We start from the raw sequence: 24,014 nt of genomic DNA on the forward strand, positions 1-24,014 counted from the left end.
AAGCTGAGGACACAAAAAACAACCTAACAGTTCATGTCAGCCTCTGAAACATATATTAAACTTACTACTGATGAGCTTTTTGTTACATCTCCATGCCTCTGTTCTTCCCAGCCTACCACCCTTATTAAATGACAGGTAAGAGTTATGAATCAGACCTGAAGTAATTTAGGAGTTAACATAACACTGGCTTCCACCAGATCTCCAAAACAGGGCACTGAAAAAAATTAAGCTGAAGTGAAACAAATGAATTGTTATTTCACTGTAAAAGAATCAATGCTAGATAAGCCAAGAGATGCTGAAAGAGAATGCTTTGGAGCTCATCTGGTGACACAAGCATGTATTTCATTAACTCTATATGAGAAAACTGTGAAACAAATAATTCTAGCAATAAAATCTTGGATGATTGTACATTCACTGTCATCACCTTGCTATTATGATTGCAAGTGGGTCTTAACGTCAGGGGTATGTAATAATTTCTGTATTAAACCAACCAGAATGTTCCCTCATATCATTATTAACATACTGTGTAACCAGGAAAAGAAACTGAAGAAACCACCCTTGTACTCCTCAGAGACTACCAATATCCTTAGCAAGAAAAGAGGGTTGGTTCAAGAAAGGCTTCGGGATCCTCCACAAGTTTTCTCACAAGCTGCAAAGCACGCTGGGGATTTCTTCCAAAGGACTTCAAATATGAAAATATTCATAAATCACAAGTTCTATTATTTCATGCCTTAGGTGAATACAAGCAGAAAAAGATTTCAACAGTATCTTGATGATCTTTCTCATCTTTGCCCATTCATCTACTTAATACACAACATACTTGATTCTAACAGAGCTTATGCATGTGGACAAGAAAGCAGGTCCTACCTTGGATTAATCTTTGCTTCTTCCATCATTTTCTTGAAATCCTCCTTGGCCTGCATTATTTTGTTTTTCTTCTCCTTGCGCTCCTCCTCTGCCCGGGTTTTCACATACTGATCAAATACCTGCAGAAACAGCAGTCACCAACACAGAACACACCACCCTGACACCACCCAAGCTCTAGACAAGAGGAGAAAACAAATCCCATTTCTTTCCTTTTCTCCAGTTTCCTTTCCTCTCCCCACAGAGCCAACATAGATAAGGTAGAAATCATTCTGCAGATTACAGAAAGCAGTAGCAGCTGAGTCTGGTGGGGAGGGAATCCAACATCTCTTTTACCTGTTTTCTTTCTTTTGGGTTGAGAAGTAAGTAACGAGGATCAAAAACTATCTTGTGTAGCTCCTTCTCCCACGTTGAAAAAGCAGAGACCTTCAATTAAAAAAGTTAGATCTTAATGAGTGGATATGTTTCCTCAGAGATACAGAAGTTGTCCTATAGTTTTCAAGCAAAACTGCACATCTGATGAAAAGAGGGAAACAAACTCATCCTAAAGTTTCCATCACCAATAGATGGAGGCTGCTATAGCAAGTTTCTGCACTGACTTGCTCTGAAAACTACTAAATAACAACATACAATTACTACTATGTAACACTGAAAATACTAAGTACATCAGTAGAAAGCATTAAGGTCTATACCTCTGCTAAATGTTACAAGTGTAAACAGTTCTGTTACAAGAGATTGATTTAAACACGTTAAGCTCATCTTAAGTAAGCTTTATTAAACCTATTCCGTAAAACCCAGCTACTGAAACTAAATCAAAGCTGCACAGACAGCTGGAACCACTTCCATTTCTTAAAGTGACTATATAAATTTATATTCTAATAGCCTAATCTCTCTATCAAAACTGATGGGTATGAAGCAGGTTTTCAAATTTGCTCACAACTGCACACAGACAAACAGAGCTTTCCCTGACCCCTCTCTCCAGAAGCATGTCCTTGAACTGTTTCATCCGAGCCTCCAGAGGAACAATGGCTCTCTCTCGAGCAGCTTTGATTTCAGCTTCCATAGCAGCCTCCTTCTCCGAGTCAATATCTTTGTTATCATCTTTCCTGAAAAAAATTAAATATACAGTTTAACTGAAGAAGTGCATGTGAACCCTGTGGGTTAAAAACGACTGCACTGGGAAAGAATGGAGACACCCAGTTACTGCAGAAGCACAGGCCTACAAAACACAAAAGCCATTCTTTGGGACTTGGATGTGGGTGCTGTCATATCGGAAGAGCTCAAGAACCAGGGTACTCTCAGTAAGTTCAGTGTCTACAAATGGTACCAAGACTGAATGCCCTTCATCTCAGACAAACCCAAAGCCCTAACTACCACAATTTGATGATCAGCTGCAAGAGTACACAATAACAAACAAAATAGTAAAGCAGTGTGTCTAACTCAGAGTGCAGTGACATGTATCGCTTCCAATAGGCAAAACAGACCAAAAGACCCCAACAAACCTCTTAAGCCTCTGTAACAATGAAAATAGAGCAGTCACTATGATGCTGGATGGCTGTAGAAGGCAGGATGCTTTGGCAACAAACTCTTGTGCACCAAAAGTAACAAGCTGGGTAAACAAGGAACAGAAGTAAACTATTTATGAGAAATTGCACTCAAAATATTCCTTGGATTCACCAACTTTCATTTCCATTTTGAGTGATTTCCAAAGCCTTTCCTCCATACATGAGTTTCAGCTATCTCAGATAAACAGAATACTTGAGCTGCTAACGTACAACAGCAGGAGGTTAGTGATTGTGTTCACCAATCCCGTTAGTTACTCTTCCACTCTGCTGAACACACACTGATGAAAAACTTCCGTTATTTTACCTACACAAATCCTTCGCAGTGAGAGTCAAAAACTTACTTGCGCTTTTTAATCTTAATAGGCTCATCTTCATTTGCTTCCTCTGCAGTTTCATGCTCTTCTCGAACTGCAACAGATTGCAGGAACACTTTAGATTTTCTATTTACGAGAAGTTAGTAACTTACAAATGAAGCCTTGTGCAGAGGACAATGTGTACAGCAATAATGTGTTCTGACAAAGGAAGACGTGGTTTTGTCACTGTCAGAACTGTACTACTGGAATTTGGTGGCACAACTAATGGACTTGTGGCCAACTCTGGGTTTAAAACGACAAACACTGACCTCTTACTTCCATGAGAAAAACCCCTTAAGCTAAACAGTCTAACGAAGCACAGCTGGATATCCCAAGTACCTACTTGTACTTTGCTCTCCTCCAACTACCAAGCCCACGTCTCATCCCAGGATTATTTACTAGAACTTATGCCAGAAACAAATGTTGTTTCAGCAGCCTCTTGAATGTTCTCTGCTCTTGGCAGCTGCTTCCAAAACTGCATTCCAGTTGATGCTCTCCAGGTTAAATCCTCTTCCATGAGAGCCCAATCATAAATAATGATTAATCTTTTCTGGCCCCTAAATTCCTCTTGCTTATAAAACACACACAGTCCCTTGTTCTAGTCAGTTAAAAATGTCATTTTTTTTACAGCCTGTTGGCATTTAGAAAACAAATTAATCTTGTTAGTATCTACTTTCTTCGATAGACTGGGTATTTTTCCCCCCAAAGGACTCTATACATCTGCATTTTCATCAGCCCTCTGAAATTCTAAAATTATGTGCATTTCTAAATATGCCCTTACATTTCTCTCACTTACTGAAATGTTACTAGCTTTGGAAATCAACATAAAATGACAAATTCTATTCAGGCTTCTCAAGAAGACGATAATAACACTCTTACTAAGTTTTTTTCCTTCTTCCATTCCTTTTTTATGAGGGGGTTCTTGAATAATTTTGTCCACATCAGCTCTTCCAATGAGATCATCTGGTCGGTCCCACATGGAAAGACGAGTGGTTGGGTTGTAGAAGAACACACGCTCATCACCAGTCCACACCACACACCTGAAGTGAAATGGACAGACAGGAAGGGGTGTGTTATCTTTGCCTCCAGGCATCCAGCACAGTTACCTCAGTCCAGGACTGAGCAAGCAGGCACTGGCAGAGCCAGGCTTCACTGACTGCACAACCACATACATTCCTACTGCCCAGGTGGGTTATGGAATTATGGCTTGCCCAGCAGATCTGAAACGCAGTTTCACAAATGCTCTTTTTAGGAGCTGCAATAAACTCAGCTCTTCTCTAGAAAAATGTTTTAGAAAGCAAATCAGATTTGGGACAAAATGTACCTCAGCTCTTCAACACCCCACAAAACATGAGTGACCTAGTGATCTCACCAGAACTTATGAGAGGATGAAAGAGCCACAGTGACAGTCTGAATGGACACAGCCTTAAATATCAACCATTAATAAAAAAGCACTAATGGCTGAATTGCAAAAAATAAAACAACATCCCTTTCCCGTCAGTAAGATTTCTACCTTGGTCACACAGAGATGATTTACATATATTACAGCAAGAGTAACCTAATAATGAGGTGACACATGGAGGCATCTGGTAAGTAGCTATGCCAAGTAAAAGACAGAGATAAATAAAGGATTGTTTTGGCCAGGAGCAGCACCTACTCATTCCCAAGGCATAAGGGCAAAAGAAGTGCGATATTTTTTTGGTTGTGTTTCATAGCGGAGGAGCAGGAATTCTTGTTGGCTGGAGGAATCCAGTTATTTGAGATAGAAGCACACCAAGAACAGGATCTTCACACACTACCACTTGTTCTACCCACCCAGCAACCTTCCTGGCATCTCAGTCCCACTGTGCAGGCTGTAGGGAAAATCATTACCTACCATGGGGTTCCGGGAATAGGAGTAGTTGCCACTGGCTTGGCCTTCTGAGCTGCTTTCTCTTCTTCAGTCATTTCTTCCTCTTTAGGCTCCTCAAGGAAAAAGGAAGTTACAGGATTCAGGTATTGACAGGTAGAAAAATGTTTATTATAAAGTAACTAACTTGCTTTAAACAGGCAAATGTATTTTGAAACCATGCTAACAAACAGCTCCCAATTACACTTCTGCCATGCTTAAAATGGAAGCCTTGGAATTTCAACAAGAAGTGCTATTCAGAAATCTCAATTCAGAAAACCGCCAACCACTTAACTTCTGACTTCAGTGCAGCCTTATTTAAAAGCCTTCCTAGAGCCACATGAATCCTTTCATCAAGGCCTGAATATAGGGGCAAGGATGCACTTTCTCATAAAGAAGTTTTGTTTTGTTCTTAGAATTCATTTACTTGAAAATGAAACATGGAAGATGAAACAGTCAGAAATATAGTCAGTGCAATAACTTCTGTAGCAGAAATGGGCAAAGTGGCAACTCCCTCAAAAGCAACCAGGGCTGAGTCCTAATAAAAACCAGCAATTGAATTCTGTGCTTTTGCCTACCAAGTTACATTGGAGCTCACAGAAATCTGTATAAAAGCTTTAACTGTCATTCAAACACTCTGGCATCTTCAAGAACTCTGTTTCTCAGTGTGACAAAATGCTGTACAAGAAAAAAAGTTAATTCTGTTTACTGCAATGGTGACACTAGAGACCCTTCCTAGGACACGTATTCCTGCCAGACTCATGAAGAATGTGTAAGCTTTGTTTCAGAAGTGCTCAAAATAACAAAGTAAAGAAATAGAGGAGAAAACCTACTGAAGATTTCAAACATTCAAGACAAGTTTTATTTTTCTGAACACCTTAAAATGAGCAAGAGAAGATCATGTCTATGGCATTAGCTAGCTTTTTTTCCTTATGTTCTTACTGATTTCTCAACTCACTCTGTATTGTTCTTTTAAATGTCCTTTTTCCTTTCGGTAAAAAAATTAATTAAAAAAGAGCTATGAATCCAAAAAGGAAGGCTTTCAGATCCCCCCAGGAATGTAAGAACTCAAATTACTAACCATGTCTCCTGTCAATATGCCTGGGCTACAGATGCATCCACACCTGTAGGATGTAGGACTCAAAATGGCGATACTGACTATTTGGTTGCAAGGTCTTTTACCTCCTTTATAAGTTCTTTTATAGGTTCTTCTTTTGGCTCTTCTTCTTCTGTCTCCATGGGTAAAGGCTCTTCCGGGGGTTCTTTAATTGGCTCTTTAATCTTCTCTTCCATTTTTTCTACATAAAGATAGAATTTTCCTTAGTATTATTAGGAAACCATGATAAAACCACAACTGATTTATTTGATCAGCATGACTTTCCAAGCACAACAACAAAACTTATTTTTAATGGATTTTCACCACTTTCTGTCCTTCTTGGGATTTCCAGCATCTGCTATAAATATGTGATTATCTCCTGTACCAAGAGTTACCTGGAACTGGAAAATGAAAGGCAGCCTACAATATGGAAAAGGTAGTTAAAAGTGTACCAAGAGAAATCGCTGAAACACCAACAAAAATATCAACAAGACTTGCAACCAACAGTGCAACACTGAAGAGCACTTTTAGATTTGAATGCTGATGACAAGAAGAAAAAAAAAAGAAGAGAAAACTCATGGAGAAGCCACAGGATTTTTGCCTGTTCTTCCTTATTAATAATACAAGAACAATTTCCCTCTGATACAACAAAACCGATGGGTATAATGTGGATTCAGATGAACACAAGTCACAGAACAGGACCTGAATGCAGCATGGGGATGGTGGCAGTGGAAGCAGTTCACTTTTCCTCAGATTCCAAATCTGTTTATATACTTCTTGAGGATCTGAAGTTTAGCATTTCAGTGATCTTCCTTCTTTCCTGGTTTACAGTCCTTAGAATAACTGAGTTTTCTCCTCGCTTCCTATCCTCCTGCTATTGATATCTTCTCCAACACATGAGTACGTAAAGTACTTACTCTCTGCTGGAGTGGAAACTCACGTTTGGAAGCAACTCTAGAGCCAAATACTCTTACAATACCATGGGAAACAAAGAAACCAGGGCTTTCAGACTCAAGACCTGCTCAGATGGATACTTATAATTTCAAAATATTCTTAGGGGAGATGAGGGATTAGAAATATTCTTGCTCATCTTTTCAAACACAACCATCAATGGTTGGAGCAATCGTATACAGCTGGATTTTAAAAAGTACCTTTTTCTTTCAGTTCTTGGGGTTTTTCCCATGTTGACTCCAAAGTCCTATTGTTATAATAGTAAGTCTTTCCATCTGCTGTTTTGTACTCTGTCCACTCGGAGACGGCTGTGGCTCCGGCCAGCGTCGCTGGGGAAGCAGCAATAGCGACCTGAGGGTGGATCATGGGCACGATGGGAGGGGCCATGCCTGGGAGGACACCTGTACAAGGGGTAAAGGAAAAAGAAAAGGAGAAAGAAAAGAAAACAGTAAGTGACCTTGAACCTCATAAGGACCAAGACCTAGCACTTCACTGACTTCATTTATAAACAATCAACCTAGATAAATAAACATAGATTTCCAGTTAAGCTGCAAAGCAATGCATTGTGACTCCATTTGCTCCCTGTCTTACAGTCAGCAATGCCCCTGTTAGCAGGCAAATTAGATAGCTTTTGATTTTGAGTCATGTGCAGTTCTGCACAGCACAGATTTGTCAGCTTTTAGGCATTTGCTTTCGTACTTCAAATCTAAGTGCTTTATTTCTTAAAAAGTCTTTATTTGGTCTGTATAACAAATAATTATTTTTTTCAATAATCTACTCCACTGTGTAATTAAGTTGTCATTTTAAGAGCTATTCCGATTGCTCTTGAAAAAAGACAACAGTGGCTCAAGCTTGGGCCATGTAATACAGAGCAGAACTCGGCTAAATCTTAGGCCCTGACTTAAAGTTGACATGACTTCAGAGCCTTAGATGAAAGCTAATGGGAGTGAAACAATTTCAGTTTGTGTGACAGTTTTGTTTAGTACTGCAGAGTGATTGGAAAAACATTTTATGCACATCCTAAAGCAATATGGCAAGTAAATACCCCAAGATCAGAAAGCCAGAATGCTGCAATATCGTAGTATTCCTCTACCTAGCCCACAGAATGGATGTACTGAACACAATCTGAACTACAAGCTCTAGGAAAACAAATTGGATAGGACTAGAACTATAGGATTATAATTTTGAGCCTTAACATTTCTATGAAAAAGTCTGTCTTTTCAAATAATGAAAAAGCACACATTACAAATTGCCATAAAGTGACTTTCCTTAAATCCACAATTGGAAAAATGAAACTTCATACTAAGACGCACAGACACGCACACCAACATGCGAGCACAGTCAGGTCACCACACAGGTGGAAGTAGGAAAAACAAAAATCCACACACAAGGAACTAGTAACTAAGAAGTATGGGCATGAAGAGATTCACAGTTTTTACAGAACTCAATGATTACAGAAAACTGTACTGGGTTCATGTACAAAATAAGCTAACACTAACAGTTATTTGGAAAAGTTATTTCCTGGCCGAATATGATATTTGCATTTATACTGGTTTGGAAAATCAAGCATATATAGATATATATACTCATTCACTTAGGGAAGCAAAGAAATAAATAAAAAATAAACAACAACATTCACTACCATGCCAACTTACAGACAAAACGAACTAAGATGGTTTTGAAAATTACCGGTCTTGGTGGTAGCGACTGTCTTTACATACGGGCAGCTGACTATTTGCATCATTGCTACACCTGCAAAAGGGACAAGCAAGCATGTTGGAAAGCTGCCATTGTATGTCAGCTACCACGGGGAGTCTGGACACTATGGGCTTCCTGCTCCAATTTGGAATGCCAAAGAGAATTTGGAATGCTGGCAAAGAGAAAGTCTCCCGGCAAGGAAATGTGAATTGGTTTTACCTCAACATTTTATGCCAGATCAAACAGAAAACTAATTTGAAGCTGCAGTGACAGTTTCTGCCTGCATTAAACCAGCTGTTCAGCAAATCACTGGGATGTCATCAAAAAGAAAATGGTATTTCAATGAAGACTCAGGGGTTTAAGTTCATCCAAGGGGGAAGACAGTTCCTGCAGAGCAGTGCCAGGGGAATGCGCCCTGCCTACGGCCCCTGCTCAGACCCACTGAGGAGCAGCAGCCAAGTGCAGCAAACAGGCTCTGCTGTTTTCAATCTGCTGCTGCGTGTAGGAAACAGTGGGAAGAGCAGAAGGACAGATTTGAATTAGGCAGATGTGACAGGGGGAAAGCCAAGCTCATTCCCGTGGGAAAGCTGAAGCTGTTGGGGGCATTACAGAAAGGCTGGAGAAGGAAGGAGGCGAAAGAAATGAAAGCAATGAAGTTGCAAAAGGAGGTACCAAAGCTGCACTGGGGCAGTGGCAGCAAATGTTTTCTTTACTTTTCATTATCAAGAATGTCATGAGCTGAAAAATGCTCTGGAAACAGCATAACCAGCCCTGGGAAAGGCAGCATCGTGCACTGCTCTGCTCTCCAGTGCACTAGGGATGACACAGAAAGGCCACAAAGAGGAAAGCATCTCGCCCTCTTCAACCAGGCACAAAATCCAATAGGAAATTAGAGGTAAGAGGAATGAGTTTCCAAACCCTCCAATTTGGTGTGCGGAAGGAAACTGTTGAAGTTCTCCCTATGATGGTCAAGTCTGGACACTCAGAAACTGAAGTATTTCAGAAACTTCCACTTAAATTGTTTCAAATCATTATCTGAGGTTGAAAATCCTCCAGTGCAAAGTGAAATTAAACCCCTGTGTTTGTAACCAAAGTAATGTTTATTTTTCATTAGAGATCTAGAATGGAAAGCATACAAAAATACTGCCGATTTCTTTTCAAACTATTTGTGAGCAGACAGAACTGAAATGGTCTTTAATGATAATTTCAGTGAAAGAATCCAAAACTGGTTTTATAAAAAAAGTATGAATTGAGACACAAAAACATTGACTCAAACAGCACTGAATGAAGTGTATGCCTCAATTGGCGGGGGTGTTTCATGTTATGTACTTGAACAAGAATCTGACAATTCGTTTTGTTAAGAAAGTTACAGCATGTCTCAGAATTGGGTCAGTATAAATAATGCCATCTGCGAGGGTCACTGGGATCCGATACTGCAGCGCAGATAAGACTCAGCAAATACTCAAACTGTTTCCTCTGCCAAGTTCAGTCTCAAACATACAACTAACTTTTAACATATGAATTAAGAGAAAGCAGACTTACTTTTTAAGATCTGAGATTACGAGATATCACTAAGCAACTCTTTCATTGTTCTGGTTTACTACAGTGCAGTACAGAGAGTACTTTGAGATCACTTGACAGCAGCATTGCTCAGCTCTGTCTCTGTCTGTAAACTGAAAGCAACCTAGCTGGTATTAGATCTGCTGCTGAACACCCCAAATGTCTGTAAGTTAAAGCCTGGTGAGCCTTTTTAACTTCACGTTCTCCTGACATAAAGTAATTTTAACTTCTCTTGTTTCTTGCTACTGTAAAATATTTTAAAGGTTTCCTGTTTCTTTACAGTGTTTATAAACCATTCCAACCAAGTCAGAATTAGCTGAGAGAAGCAGACTAACTTTGTTCTGTAATCAGGCAAAATGACAAATCAGACTCACCAGTGGGAGCATGTGGTGTTCCTCCTATGTGCCACTTGAAAGCCCCATCTCACTGTGAGAACAGGACAGGCCAGACCTAAGACTTGCTGCCAGGAGCACTGGAACAGGTTGCCCAGGGGGATTGTGGAATCTCCTACATTGGAGATATTCAAGGCCCGCCTGGACAAGTTCCTGTGTGATGTACTCTAGGTTACCCTGCTCTTGCAGGGGGGTTGGACTAGATGATCTTTTGAGGTCCCTTCCAACCCTTCGGATTCTGTGATTCTGTGATTTTCAAGCATGAGTTTAAGGAGGAGATTGAGGGTCTCGCTCCATCTTCCCTTCTTAATGCACAAAACTTTTTGACTGAAAGCTTATGAATAAACCCAACCCAGGCTCACAGCCCAGCACACCCATTTGCACTGGCACTCTACTGCTGTGACCATCCCCATCTCCCTGAAGAGCTGAGCTGGGTAGATGATTAGTCTCCAAAGGTACCTAAGGACACTTCACTCTATGCTGACCCTTGCCGATGTCAGAAATTGCAGTACCCCAGATATACACACATATCAGAATTCTCCCTCTATCCTTTACCATTCTTGCTCAGCCTTGAGTATCATGTTCAGAATAGTATTTTCCTGTCTTAAAGGAGTACTACACTGTGATTTCCTTTTCAAGCAAACTGCAGGCTGAAGGAACTTCGCCCAGTTGCTTTAGAAGACTATCCTAAAAGCAGAGGCAACTCCAAGTTGGGCCTCTTCTAGTTAGCAGAACTAATACCCATTTTAAATACTTTGATGTTTATATTGTTTATCAAGGAAGTGTGCTAAGGGATTACTTTTCATCTGAGCAATTTAATGGAAGGTAAGTACATACAAAGGCCTGCCTTTGTATGTACTAGATCTATGTGTTACGGGGACAGCAGGAAAGAAGTCACCCCACTCAGCTGTACTGAGTCAAAGATGTGAGGACATTGCTCATAGCTGCTTCTTTGCAACTCGTTATCAGAAACTAACTTCTATCCAACACAACTTCAGTCTCAAACCTTCCTTTGTTACAGAAAATCATCAGCCCCCAATATAGATTTAGCATTACTGCACACTGAAAAGAACTAATTACTTTAGCACTAGCACAGGAACTCAACTGCACTCCTGCAAACTCAACATGGTATTAAAACAACCAGTGGCTTCAGGGACCTCTTAGGAGGATCTCTGCAGCACTTACAGGCAGCACAGACCAAATTCCTGTCAGCCTGAAATTACTTCCCTGAATATCTATGTATTTTATAAATCTTCAGAAAATATGATCTACCACTGGGCTGCCATCTAAGAGTTCTTCTCAATGGTCTTTATACCTGAAATCTATGACTAACACCCCAGCACCTTGAACACTTTTGTTACGGTCCTCAGTCTAAATCTCAACATTTTGTGTAGCCAAACAGCATCATTCTTGATAGCTGCATGCTAAGAGACCTGGAAACACCTAAGACCATTCAGGGGTAATGCACTCAAATGGCAATTTTTTCTGCTCATAAATACATTCTTTTATTTTAACTTCTTTTGGTTAAAAGCCATGTCCTAATAAATGTTTACACAGAAGACTTCAGGTCTAAATCAAGCAAGTGGAAAAAAAAATTGAGTATTCTTGCAATTAGTAAAACATAGTGCTACAGTATTCTCAGAGTCCCATGTGGATTCTGCTTAGAGGCTCAACAGGATGACAAGATACCCATGTGCCATGAGATTAAGAAGCATTTACTGCAGCTCTCATCATCTAAAAGAAAAAGGATTACATGTTTTAAATGCAGCTGTTTTCTGGTGTGTATCAAAGAACAAGAAGTAAAAAAATTTCCATGTTCTTTGTTAATTAAAAAGTCTGTCTGCTAACCCTGAATTCTTTCAAAAATACTCTGCATGGAGAGGATTCAGGCAAGTTCTGTACACAGTGGACACATGAGTGCAAACAAATTGACAACATGGACATGTAGCAGACAAGACAATTACAGTTTGCCAATTTACCTGGAAGTGGAATAGGCATGCCAGGAAGGGGGACACGAAATGGAGGTACCATTACTGGTGGAAAAGCAGGAATTGCTGCAGTTGGTTGAGGTACTGCATGAGGAACTGCAGGAGGCAATGTCTGTGGGACTGGCTGGGGTACAGTCTGCACAGGTGTAGCAGAAGGAGCAGAGGTTGAAACACTGACTGATGGTGTGGCAACTGAAACACCCGAACTCGGGGTCTGGTCTTGTGTGGTAGGTGCTGATAAAAAAAAAACAACAAAGAACACCTTGTATCTCAGACACTACAATAGATTCGCTGCAAACATACTGGTGCTCTGTTTCCCAAGAGATATAAGCAGATACGCTTAGAGATCATCAGCAGGAAGGCATTCACGGGCAAAACACCCTTTCACCTTTTCTGTAACATTAAGTATTCACCAAGAAACTCAGTTTCAAGTTTTACTTTGTCCCATCGTTTATACCTAACAAGTCCCTACAGCAATAGCAAGGGTGTACCAAAGGTCAAATACAGCCTGAAATGGAATTCTACTCTGTATCCCCGTTCAGAAAACCAGAAAGGGAATGTTACAGAGAGTTGCAAATGGAAAAGGTTGTTCTGCTGTTAAATGAACACAGGTTCTGCTTGTTGACACAACAGTGGCAGTGTGTGCATGACAGAAGAATGCACAAGGCAGCAGCCTGTCTAGAGCCGTGCTTGTGAAGTTGTGACCCAAGAATGGGAAAATGTCAGCTTGAAAAAATGTGTCAATCAGAAAGGAAAAGGAAAGCACTTTTGTTCAGTCTTCAGTGCCCGCCAGTGGGAAAATACACCACCAGTGTTCCATTCCATATCGTTGCAGCAGGACTGAAATCAGCATTTAAACAGTGCTGCACATCCCAGCACTGGTCTGTGGGAACTGGAAAGTGACTGCTTAACCCCACTGACCAGCCCTGCAGATCTGCACTGCGAGATCTGGTGAGGGGGAGGAACTGTTGGAAAACTGAGCTAATTAAAAAATTACACTGCAGGAACCACAACAACTTCTGACCATCCCACATATGGGCACACTGTGTTTTCTGCAGTACTTAATGACTACCAGAAGCATCCCCAATAACATACCAGCATTAGCAAATGTAAATAAAGATATATATCTGTTGTTAAGTTTCAGAAAGGGTAAAAGTTCTTAACACTGCCTACAGTTCAGGGAAACAGAGCAGGAAGTCAGTATGTGATTTGTTTCAAGACCTGAGTCAAATCAGAACCAGACAAGAATGAAACTCAGCCAGAAGTTGCAGGTTTTTACAAGTCTGAGAGTTATAAAATTAATTTAAATGATAAAATTTTATCACCTAGGCACAGACACCAACAGTAACAGTTCTCGGAAGCAAAGACAAAGTTTAGCAGGTAGAGCAGGTAGAAGTGGAACAGATTCTTAGCATTTAACATTAGGAAATTTAATTTCAACAAAGGTGCGTAAGGGGCTACTCCAAAAGCAGGATCAGCTCTCAGCAGCCTGACCTTGGGGCAGAAACAACATTCACCTCCTGCCCGACTCCTGTTAGCCAGCAAAGTCCTTAGAGTAGACCATATCACAACAGAGCAGCTGAAGACAGCACTAAGTTACCTCTCAAATAAAATAAAACCTCCAAAATGCTTTGAGCAATACAAATAATTTGTTACTCTAATGACCCGTCCTCCCCCTTGTATTAACTTAAAGTGTAACTTGAGGGTTACCTAAACTCGACTCCCTTTCATATACAGATCTCTGCAGTTTGAGTTAAATGGATGGGAAGCAACTTGAATGGGGCTTGGAGGAACCTGCTCTTTGTGGAAGGTGTCCCTGCCCATGCAGAAGGGTTGGAAGTGGATGAGCTTTAAGGTCCCTTCCAGCCCAAATCATTCCATGATTCTATATGGTGACTTAAGCTTGACTTGTCTCACCTGTTACAGGAAAAAGATTAAGTCATTCCAGAGCACCTACACACTGCAACTGGAGTTCAAACAGCTCAGCAACTGCCCATCTTCTGCATACTCTCTGGCCTGATTCAGTGCACACATTTTTGCCAGCACAGCTACAGTGATCAAGACTGTCAAACAACAGGATTCCTGACAAGCACAAGCACCGTTCTTCAGCAGCCAGGCTTGTAGAAAGGAACACGCACCCAACTTGTCCATAGCAGGCGTGCCTTGCTTTGCTCATGCTGAGTGATCTCACCCCTTGTTTACTGCTTACACACTCACATGCAAATGGATCTACAGCACATAATACACATCTCAATACAGATGCTCTGCACTGGAGGCACTTCATTACCACAGATGCCAAAGTACAGTACAAATCACACTATATTATATGCAGATGCTAAATATAAAAATGCATGCTGCATAAATTCAATCCCCTTTCCTCTTGAGGTTCCCTTGGCTGGAAAACCCTTAAAAGCAAAGGCTCAGCCCATGTAAACAGCAATAATTGTCAGACTATTATGCAAAGGTCATGAATGAGCAATAAGGGCTCTAAGGTCTTTTCTTCCTCTTTCATGCAACCCTAGCACAGAGGAACTTACAAGACTCAGTCAGAAGAACAATGCTAATAAAAGTAGTACACCAGAAACAGCTCTATTCCACAGCCCAGGAGCAGCACTCAAAGATCTGGCCTACTATAGCAACAGACACCACTTTGGAAACAAAAAGGGAACTGCTACAGCTGTAATTTCTACCTCATATCAACTTGTCTTGTGAAATACAATTTAGCTTTATGTACAGTCAAAAGGAAATGGATGCAAAATAGCTTTGAGATGATGTGATAACAGCAGGAGATAAATGTACAAAGATCTCAGAACCATTTCAGATTGGAAAAATAAAACAGGTTGGCATGCAAGGCTCTTCTGAATTAAATAACTGTGCTTTAAATTCATACTCCATGTTCAAACAACTTCCTCCTGGATACGAAGCTTTTGCTGCAGTAACTCCCCAACACACTATCCCCCCAACTGCACCCCCCCCACCACAAAGCATCAAGAACCCTCAGCTACTCACTGGAAATCGTCTGTGAGACAGAAGTGGCAGTGGTGGTGGTAGAGGTGGTGGAGGACTGAGTGCTCGAGGAGGTGGAAGGAGATGCTGCAGATGCAGGACTACTGGTGGTTGGTGTGGAGGCACCAACAGCCTGGGCCTGGGCCTGTGCTGCCAGCATCGGTGTCAGCTCTGACTGCTGAATCACTTTGACCCCATCTGGCTTAGTCCAGGCTGACTCACGTGTGCGCGCGTTATAGAAATACACCTACAAGTTAAGAATGTCACCATCAAGAAGCTGCTTATCTAGAGGAGGAGCATTTGTAATGGTCCAGTTCCTCCTAGTTTAAGAGTAATTAGTAACAGGATAGACAAGGCCCCAGTGCTAGACTGCGTATGGCAACACGCTCGCTACAGCAGTACAGCCATCACTTCATTGTTCCTGGTGACCTCCTTACCTTGCCATCTGGAGTTTTGTTTTCTACCCAGATCTCCTCTGCTGGAGGCATTGTTGGTGTGCCAGGGGCAGTAACAGGCGGCATCCCTGGGGGAAACATCATACCCGGAGGTGGTGGCATGCTGCCCATGGGAGGAGGCATAAATGGTGGTCTCTAAAGGCACATAACAACAATAATGAACATAACATAATGATGATAATTTTTCAAGCAGCTTTTCTTTATTAGAGCACCAACAGACAGTAAACTATAGTAAGGTTAATTCCATCAGTTTCAAGAGCTTCTTTAACAATCTAATGCCACTAGCTCAGATAATGTGCTTCTGTCAAGCCACTATTGATGGCAGAACTGCTGCAGGAAGCATTTCCCTTCTGAAATACTAACATGAATGTAAAGCATCAGACAAAGGTGGGGTGGAAGAAGACTTCTCTCCTTAAAAGGAGAAAATATCCCAGTGCAAAAAGAGCAAAAATGGAAGCACCGTGTCTGAGTAACTGCCACTCAGACATCCCCAGCTCTCAATCAACTACACCACTGAACAGTTACACCATAACCCTCCCAGTAACACAGTACATAAAAACCTAACCAAATAACAAGTAGACATCCAATTTATTAGCAGAGCAGAGGATTTCATCACAATCCATTATACTTCTTGATTTCCTATTAACTAGAATTCTAACTAGTGCTAATTAAAAATAATCAAATTACATTTTTGTTACAGCACCCTCATAAGAAACCCAGAAGTGCCCTGCACACCACTGCCACCCGAACACCTGCATTCTAAGTACATTAAGCTCTCTTCTTCTACCTCTTTATTTGGATTATTCTGAAATTCCCTGTGCATAGCAAGCATTGTGGATACTTCCCTATAAAAAAGACATGATAACAAAACCCACCAAGCTCTTCAACTTCTTGTGCACACACCTACAGCTGGCCCAGTCATCTCCATCACTCCGGTTCTAACTGAATCTGCGATGCAGAGATTTCCACTCCACCAACAGCTCACTGGTAAAAGCCTTCAAGCTCTGCAGTCCCAACCCACAGCCCTGGAGCGGAATGCACCTGCAGCAGGATGGGGCTCTGCTGACACTGGGACATGTGCCGGAATCCCAGTGCCACGGGGGCCACCGGCACCCCCAGTGCTCATGCACCATGGTGCTCTCTGCACCTGGCTGCTTCTAAAAGCTTCCTGACATTAAAATTTCTACTGTAACAGTGATGTTCTAAAATGCTTTATAAATTCCTGTACAGCTCTGGGTTTTGTTAAATACTGGTACAAAGGAAGTCGAGCGTATGTGGACAGAATCCAAACCAAACAAAAAAGGCCATTAAGGTAACTATAGCCTGTCTTTCTTTCCTTATTTCTTCCCCACAGCCCCTCCACCTGGCCACAAGACAGTATTTCTCTTCACTGCTCTAGAAGCTGTAAAAAGGCTGCAGTACAGCTCACTTTTTGCCTGCTGTTGCTGTTTTTTCCTGCAAAGGGGTTAGAACTTTCCTGGGGATGAGGAGGGTGCAGGGCCAGGGAATCAGGGCGCCTTCAGCTCCACTCACCTCTGTTTATACCACAGAGTCCTTTCAGCATCGGGTCTCCCCTTGCACTAGAAACAAAACCCAAACATTTGGTGGAAAGAGGAGCATGGCACTGTCATGGCACGAAAAATGCAGCCAAGCTTGGTGCATGGATTCCATGGGCAGTAATGAGCTGCAGACAACATGCTTACTGCATGGCATGATAAACCAGCTGAGCTGTTTATCATGCCATGAGCTCAGCTCATGCTGAGCACATCCACAGTATAAATCAAACACATAAAATAAGGGGACATCAGCAACTGGGCTTGGGGCTTCAGATGAACTCTGGCTGATTCTTGAAACAGCAAGAGGAAGCAGGTCCTGGTGTCCCCTTGGTCTGAGTTCCACTGCACACTCCAGCACCCTTCACTGCTGCAGGGCTTTTGAGGCAGCACACAGGCACATGAACACTGACACCAAGAGAGAAAATGGGATCATAGAGTACCAGAAGAAAGACACAGTGGATGGAAGAAGTCTTAAACAAACTTAAGCTGAGCATGAAAACACAACATAGAACAGGCCCCTCCTACTGAATGAATATAAGAGATAACAATCAGCAAGGGGAGGGGGCTGTTTCCACCCCTCATATGCACTGTTTCAGTCTTCAGTTCCAAAGGACTCCTGTTCAGCTGAGAATGTCTCACTGAAATGCACAGCTACTGCACACCTCCCTGAGCAGGCCGCACTCTAACACGTTCTGCTTGAGAAGGCAGAGAGAAAACTGCTACAGAAAAGACACAATGGTTCGTCTGGAAACACTGGAGTCAGGATTGTGTGCTGTCACCAACTGAGGCTACAGCTGGATCTTAACTTATATCAGTCTGACAGAGGGTAAAGAGATGAGCTCTTAGGCAGAAGCTCTTCCCTGTGAGGATGCTGAGGCGCTGGCACAGGATGCTCAGAGAACCTGTGGCTGCCCCATCCCTGGCAGTGTTCAAGGCCAGGTTGGACACAGGGGCTTGGACACAGGGGCTTGGAGCTACTCTAGTGGAAGGTGTCCCTGCCCATGGGAGGGGGGTGGGACTGGAGAAGCTTTAAGGTCCCTTCAACCCAGACCAGTCTGGAATGCTATGAAATGCAGACAGAAATCCACCTCAGTTGAGGCCAGCAGGCTCGCACCAACCCCACAGGTGCTGGGAATGCTCTAAGTTTAAAAGAAATCACAAAGCACAACAACATGTGTAAGGTAAAGGGCATTGTCCCTCTGCTAGGAGTAAACCTTTGCCAGCACAAGGGCCACCTGCAGCTGCTCCAGCCCAACAGCGAGCCTACGCTTGGGTTTCTTTCCAAATGTTTCATTTCTCTTTCTCCATGTGTGAACAATTTCTGACACACTGCTAATGTTGCCCCTCCTGAGCCCAGCACCAACACCAAACCCACCCTGGCACTGAGGATACACCTCTCTCCTGGAGCTGCTGCCCACACACGGAACCAAGCCCTGGGGATGGGCAGTAACAACCCACAGCAGCAGAAGGTGCAGCCCACACTGGCCCCACACGGACCCAGCTGCACCTTCACAGTCACCATGGGTGTCCATCACTCTTCACCATGCAAACACAGGCAGGACCAAAACAGCCCTGGAAGGCTGATGGGTCCTGCAGACATCTGACAGCAGCCAAACCCCACACTGCACACGGCCACAGGGCACCAACACACAGTCAGGGCTCAGTAAAGACTTGCTGGTGAGCCCATCCTAACTGCATAATTGATTCATTTGGAATTGCCTCAAGGAGCTGAACAGAAGCAGCACTTACACACCACAGGTATGCACCAGCTCTGTAACACCACCTCCTCTTATTATTTCCACGTGCGAAAACAAACAAGAAAAAAATCCCTAAATCCCAACTCAACAAACCAATAATCCCCCCCCATTCCTTACCTGCAGGTGTGGAGGTCCCATTGGCGGAGGAATCCCTCCCGGTGGTGGCATCGGGGGCATGTTTGGATCAAAGGGAGGGCGCCCGAAAGGGGGCCGAGGGGGTGGAGGGGGCCCTCGCATCATGCCGAAAGGTGGAGGTGGCCGCATGAGTGGAGGAGGGCCCCTCATGACCGCATTTGGCGGTGGTGCTGGGCCACGGAAGCGCAGGGCCTGCTGCTGGGCCATCCTGTGGGCAAGGCCAAAGGGACACAGCGTTTGCTTTCGCTCCCTGCTCAGCTGCAGCAGAACCAACTCTCACAATAACAGCAGAGAGGGTGGGGAGAAGCTGCCAAGTTTGCACAAAGTGAAGTGTGAGCTACCTCAGCAGCCTCTCCCCGCTAGCAACCCAGGTTTATCAGTCCTCAAACGTTAATTTTCACTCATGGAGGAGAGCAGCCTCGTGGGGGGCGTCAGGGCAGGCAGTGCTGAGGGAGTGCACCCAGGTCTGCAACAAGACCTGCGGTTCTGCTGCTTCCCTGCACAGGGCCCCGGGGCAGCTCCAGCAGCGGCTCTCAGCCGTGCCAAGGGCTCGATACCCGAGCAGCAGGAGCTGCTGCATCCCCGTGTCTGCGGCCTGCGCTGAGCTCCGGCTCTGGTCATACACCGGCCCCGCGGTACCACCCGCCCTCCTCACGGGAGCTCCGCCAGTGCGGACAGAGACAAGAGTCACCTCCGGGACCAGAGAACGCCCTATGCTGCTCGCAAAAGAACAGCGCTACCCCCCGAGCGCCAGCGGGGTGCCGGTGCCCGCTCCGGTGACTATAACAAAGGTTACGCGGCGGCGAGAGGCGCCGCACGCTGCGCGGGGTAGGGGCACCCGAGCTCCTGGTCACCCACACCGCGGGGGACAGGCGGGGCGGCCACTGCCGGAGGGCCCCGCACGCCAGCCCTCTCGGCAGCTCGGCCGGGCCCGGCCCGGCCCAGCGAGGAGGCCCCACTGGGCCCGAACCGGCGCCGGCCGCGAGCAGGTCAGGAAATGGAGGCGGCGAGAGCAGCCGCCGCCTGGGCCCAGCGCCGCGGGAAGGCCGCGCCGGCCGGGCCGGGCCGCGGACCCCGTTCACGGCCGCTCGGTACCTGAGCTCGCTGCCGAACCTCTCCGCTGCCGCCTCCCCGTCCCCGCCGCCGGTCCCCGCGCCGCCACCGCCACCCCGCTCCGCCATCGCCGCCTCGCAGCGCCGCTGAGCCCCGCCGCTGCCGCCGCGGCCAGGCCCCGCCGCGCACCATTGGCTGTCCCTCATGTCCGTCAGCGGGGGCGGGGGCGGGCGCGCCCCGTGATTGGCTCCCGCATCCGCCGACTTTGAATGGGCCAAGCAAGATGCGTCGGGATTGGCTGAGCGCGGGCGGCCAGAGCCGCTTGCGGCATGAGTCACGTGACGCGTGACCCGGGGAAAGGAGCGGATCTGACCTCACGTAAGACGGAAGAGGCCGTGGGGCGAAAAATTGATGGGCCGTCCATCCAATCAGCGGGCGGGAACCCGTGCAGCAACCGCCAATCACATCCCTCGGCGGCGGCGCGCACCCAACCGTAAACGCCAAACCAGAAGCGTCCCGCCCTTCGCGTCACAGGGGGCGGAGCTCGAGCGGCAGCCAATGGCAGGGCGCGAGGGAGGAGCAACCTCCCGGAAAACGGAGTTACCGGCAGCAGCCAATGGGGAGGCGAGAGCCAATGGGGAAAGGTGCCCCCGGCGGCCCCGGGGCGGGGTCCGTGCCCTGCCCCTCCCGGCCGCGTGGCCGCGCTTCCCCCGGTGCGGCCCCGCCCGTGCCGCGGTGCTCGCTCCCGCGGGGTCAGTGGCGGTCACCCACGTGGTTCCGTTGCAGGAGGAGTCTGCCCGCTCTGGACTGTCCCGGGGCTGCTGCGCTGGACTCCCCCCCGGCGCCGGCGGAGGCGCGGCTGCGGCGAACCGAGCACGGGCGAGCGGCGGGGACGCCAAGGGCTGTAGCGCCCTGGGTGCTGTGTTCAGCGCTGGGGAGCCCCGCTGCGGTGGGCACCATGGGGCTGGGTCTGCAGCCTCGGGGGTGGCCCAGAGCCGTGTCCCTTGGGGCTGGCGGGTGGTGAGCTGGGGACTCGTTAGAGCCATTAACCAACGAGAGCAAGGGAAGCACACTGCGCTCAGACACCCGGTCCCACGCTGATCTCCTGTCCCGTGTAACTGAACCGCTCCACACGCGGGAGAGGAACCCTTCCTGCCGCACTTGCAGTGGGACGGAGCCGGCAGTAACCCCGCACAGCCCGCATTCCCTGTGCTGGGGGAACACGCCAGGAGCCATCGGGTCTTCCCATCTCCGACTGCTTTGATTTTGTGATCCGATTTTCCCCTCCTCTCTTTCTGCCAACGTGTCTATTGTTAAATAATAAAGACGATGCGAGCTGCTGAGGGGCGTCCAGAGGTGCCGCGCTCAGGAGCCCCTAGCAGACTTTGATTTCGCTGCGTGGTTTCTTTATTCATGTGCTTTGCTTTGAGCTGCTGCCTCGACGACTTCTGACAGCTGCTCCCAGCGTGTCCCCGGCCCCGCACCTCGGTGGGAGCAGCCCCGGGAGCCGGGTTCTCCCTGTTCCCGGGGCCGCTCTCAGGAGCCAAGGAAGGAGCTGGGATAAACTCCTGGGCTCTGCCCAGTGCAGGATGCAAAGCGCCCGTCTGTGCTCCACGAGGGGAGAGGAGACGGAGCCGCGTACCCCCCCGCGAGTGATCGTTGCTTTCTGACAACAGGAGATAAAACAGGTTTTGGACGCGATAACTCAGCTCCTCCCCAAGCAGCGGGGCTGCCTGCCTGCCACCAGCGTCTTTCATCCCCTTTTCATCTGCTTGTTTCAGGATTGTCTCAATAATTCATTAATTACAGGCTGGCAGAGAAAGCTGCCAGGCCCGTCCCTGGGTTCGGGGGGAGCCGGGCCCAGTTCCGCGCTGCCCCCCCCCCCCCCGCTCAGCTTTGTTTCCTCAAAACATTGCAGCCTCAGGCTGCAGCTCTTCCAGGAGCAATTAACCTTGAGTCACTGTGACAAGTTCGATGGCCGCTGCCCGTCGAGCAGGATGGGGCTCTTGAAAGCAGCAGTTTGTTGTGCTTAACATGTACTTCCCCTCAGTGTCATTAAAAACCTGAGTGTTAGTAACGCAGGGACACCCTCACTAATGAGCCAGCAGAGCAGGCTCCAGGAGCACTGGTACGTAGGGACAGATGGGCATGGACACACTCGAGTGGATACCGGGGCTGGTGCAGGGCAGGCCCGGCCAGAACCAGCCCATTCACCTCCTGGGAGCGCCTCTGGCTGCGTTCCTGCTGGGAAGCACCTCCAGCAGCGAGCACTTGGCCAGGGAGAAATGGAAACCCAGACCTAAACCGACTGCGGGGCTGCTGTGTCTGCTGGTGCGGTGCGGATGTGGTAAGAATGGACAGGGTTCCAGCCTGGGTTTCCTCTCACTGGTCCACCCCAGGTTCTTTGGGGTGGCTCAGAAGCTGCTGCCCCTGCTCCAGAAAGAGCGTCCTCCGTGGAGGTTTTTTAACTATAAACCTTTTCAAGTGTCTGATCCCTGTGACTCCTGAAGGGCTGTTCCTTATGCGATCCCACTTCTCTGCTGGGCACACAGGGAGGATGCTCGAAATGACACTTTCTGGATACTCCCTCTCAAATCTGCCCAAGTTCCCGAGGTCCAAGCGAGTGGCCTTCTCTTCCTTGTGGCAGCTGTGTGACAGGAGCTGGTTTTCAGCCCTGAGACACTGAGTTCCTGTCATTGCTCTTCAGCTGTTATCAGGGTTGAAGCTGAAGCTTGATGCTGAATCAGAAACTTTGCCCTGGGCTGTCTGCAGGGCTCTGGGCTGCTGCAGGGCCAGCATCTGCCGAGGAGACCCAGCTCCCGCTCCGCAGGGCGGCATTCCCGAGCTGCCATCGTGCGGCACAGCGTTCACCGGCCTCCCGGAGGCGTCGAGGCAGGTCCCCGGGGAGGGAAGGTCCCTGCAGGGCCCAGAGCTCAGCCTGGCTCCATCCTGTCCCGGTGGCAGGAGCACAGCACGGCTTTGGCGAAGGGGAATGCCACGTGCTTGGTCTGTGCATCCCTGGAAGCTGCTTATTCCCAGATCCAGCAGCTCTTGCAAAGCTGTGGGCTGCAGAAAGACAGATAAGCATAAAGGTCGTGGACGATTGTTCTGTTCGGGATCTGGCCCCCTCTGTTCTGCTGATACATCCGTTGTTTAGTCCTCATGTACTTTTTAAATGCAGAATAGCAACGAATAAAATGGAAATCGGCTTCACTCTGGCTAATTTAACTTCACAGCAAACCTGTTTGTGCAGCAGCCCTCCCATGTTTTCTGACTGTGAAGCTATTAAACTAAGGGCAGGGAAAAGCATTTGTGGTTGTGCTTTTCCTCAAGGCTTAAATAACTGTTGGGTTTGGAAACCACACCTTGGAAATGCAGGGGAAGATCTGAAGGAAGCCTGGACAGTCAGTGATAGGGAGTCCAGCCCCTTGGCATGCACACTACAGTGGTGGTACCCACCGTGCCACCCATCACATCACACTACTCACCCCTCTGCTTCTGCAGCCCTGAAGGGGGATAATGTCATTTAAACCCATCAGTAACCCTGTGGTGGGGCTCCAGAGAAGGGTCTGGGGGCAGAAACCCTGGGGCTGGCACCCCCTGCCCCATGTGTGCTGGTTGTGCCCCTCCACCAGCTGTGCCTGTACTGTGCTCCTGCTTGACAGTGGGGCTGGAGGAGCATATGGGCCTGGGCACT

The 24,014-nt window shown here is 46.4% G+C and overlaps 1 protein-coding gene across 4 annotated transcripts in view; it reads right to left on the bottom strand.

Annotated features, from left to right (window-relative positions):
- Window positions 1–20,445, bottom strand: part of TCERG1 (transcription elongation regulator 1) — a 31,224-nt gene extending 10,779 nt beyond the window's left edge. Inside the window, exons 1-14 of one of the 4 annotated variants that reach the window (XM_034066610.1) lie at window positions 20,360–20,445; window positions 19,247–19,472; window positions 15,799–15,951; window positions 15,365–15,608; window positions 12,347–12,589; window positions 8,407–8,469; window positions 6,918–7,118; window positions 5,853–5,968; window positions 4,659–4,747; window positions 3,662–3,822; window positions 2,771–2,837; window positions 1,835–1,970; window positions 1,201–1,290; window positions 868–986 (exon numbers count right to left, since the gene is read on the bottom strand). In XM_034066610.1, coding sequence (XP_033922501.1) covers window positions 868–986; window positions 1,201–1,290; window positions 1,835–1,970; window positions 2,771–2,837; window positions 3,662–3,822; window positions 4,659–4,747; window positions 5,853–5,968; window positions 6,918–7,118; window positions 8,407–8,469; window positions 12,347–12,589; window positions 15,365–15,608; window positions 15,799–15,951; window positions 19,247–19,472; window positions 20,360–20,445 — 1,994 coding nt within the window. The remainder of the gene's footprint in view (window positions 1–867; window positions 987–1,200; window positions 1,291–1,834; window positions 1,971–2,770; window positions 2,838–3,661; window positions 3,823–4,658; window positions 4,748–5,852; window positions 5,969–6,917; window positions 7,119–8,406; window positions 8,470–12,346; window positions 12,590–15,364; window positions 15,609–15,798; window positions 15,952–19,246; window positions 19,473–20,359) is intronic. The other 3 variants (XM_034066611.1, XM_034066612.1, XM_034066613.1) reach the window with 3 other exon arrangements.
- Window positions 20,446–24,014: the final 3,569 nt, after the last annotated feature.

Source organism: Melopsittacus undulatus, chromosome 10 (genome assembly GCF_012275295.1).
Source record: "Melopsittacus undulatus isolate bMelUnd1 chromosome 10, bMelUnd1.mat.Z, whole genome shotgun sequence".
NCBI classification, from domain to species: Eukaryota; Metazoa; Chordata; class Aves; order Psittaciformes; family Psittaculidae; genus Melopsittacus; species Melopsittacus undulatus.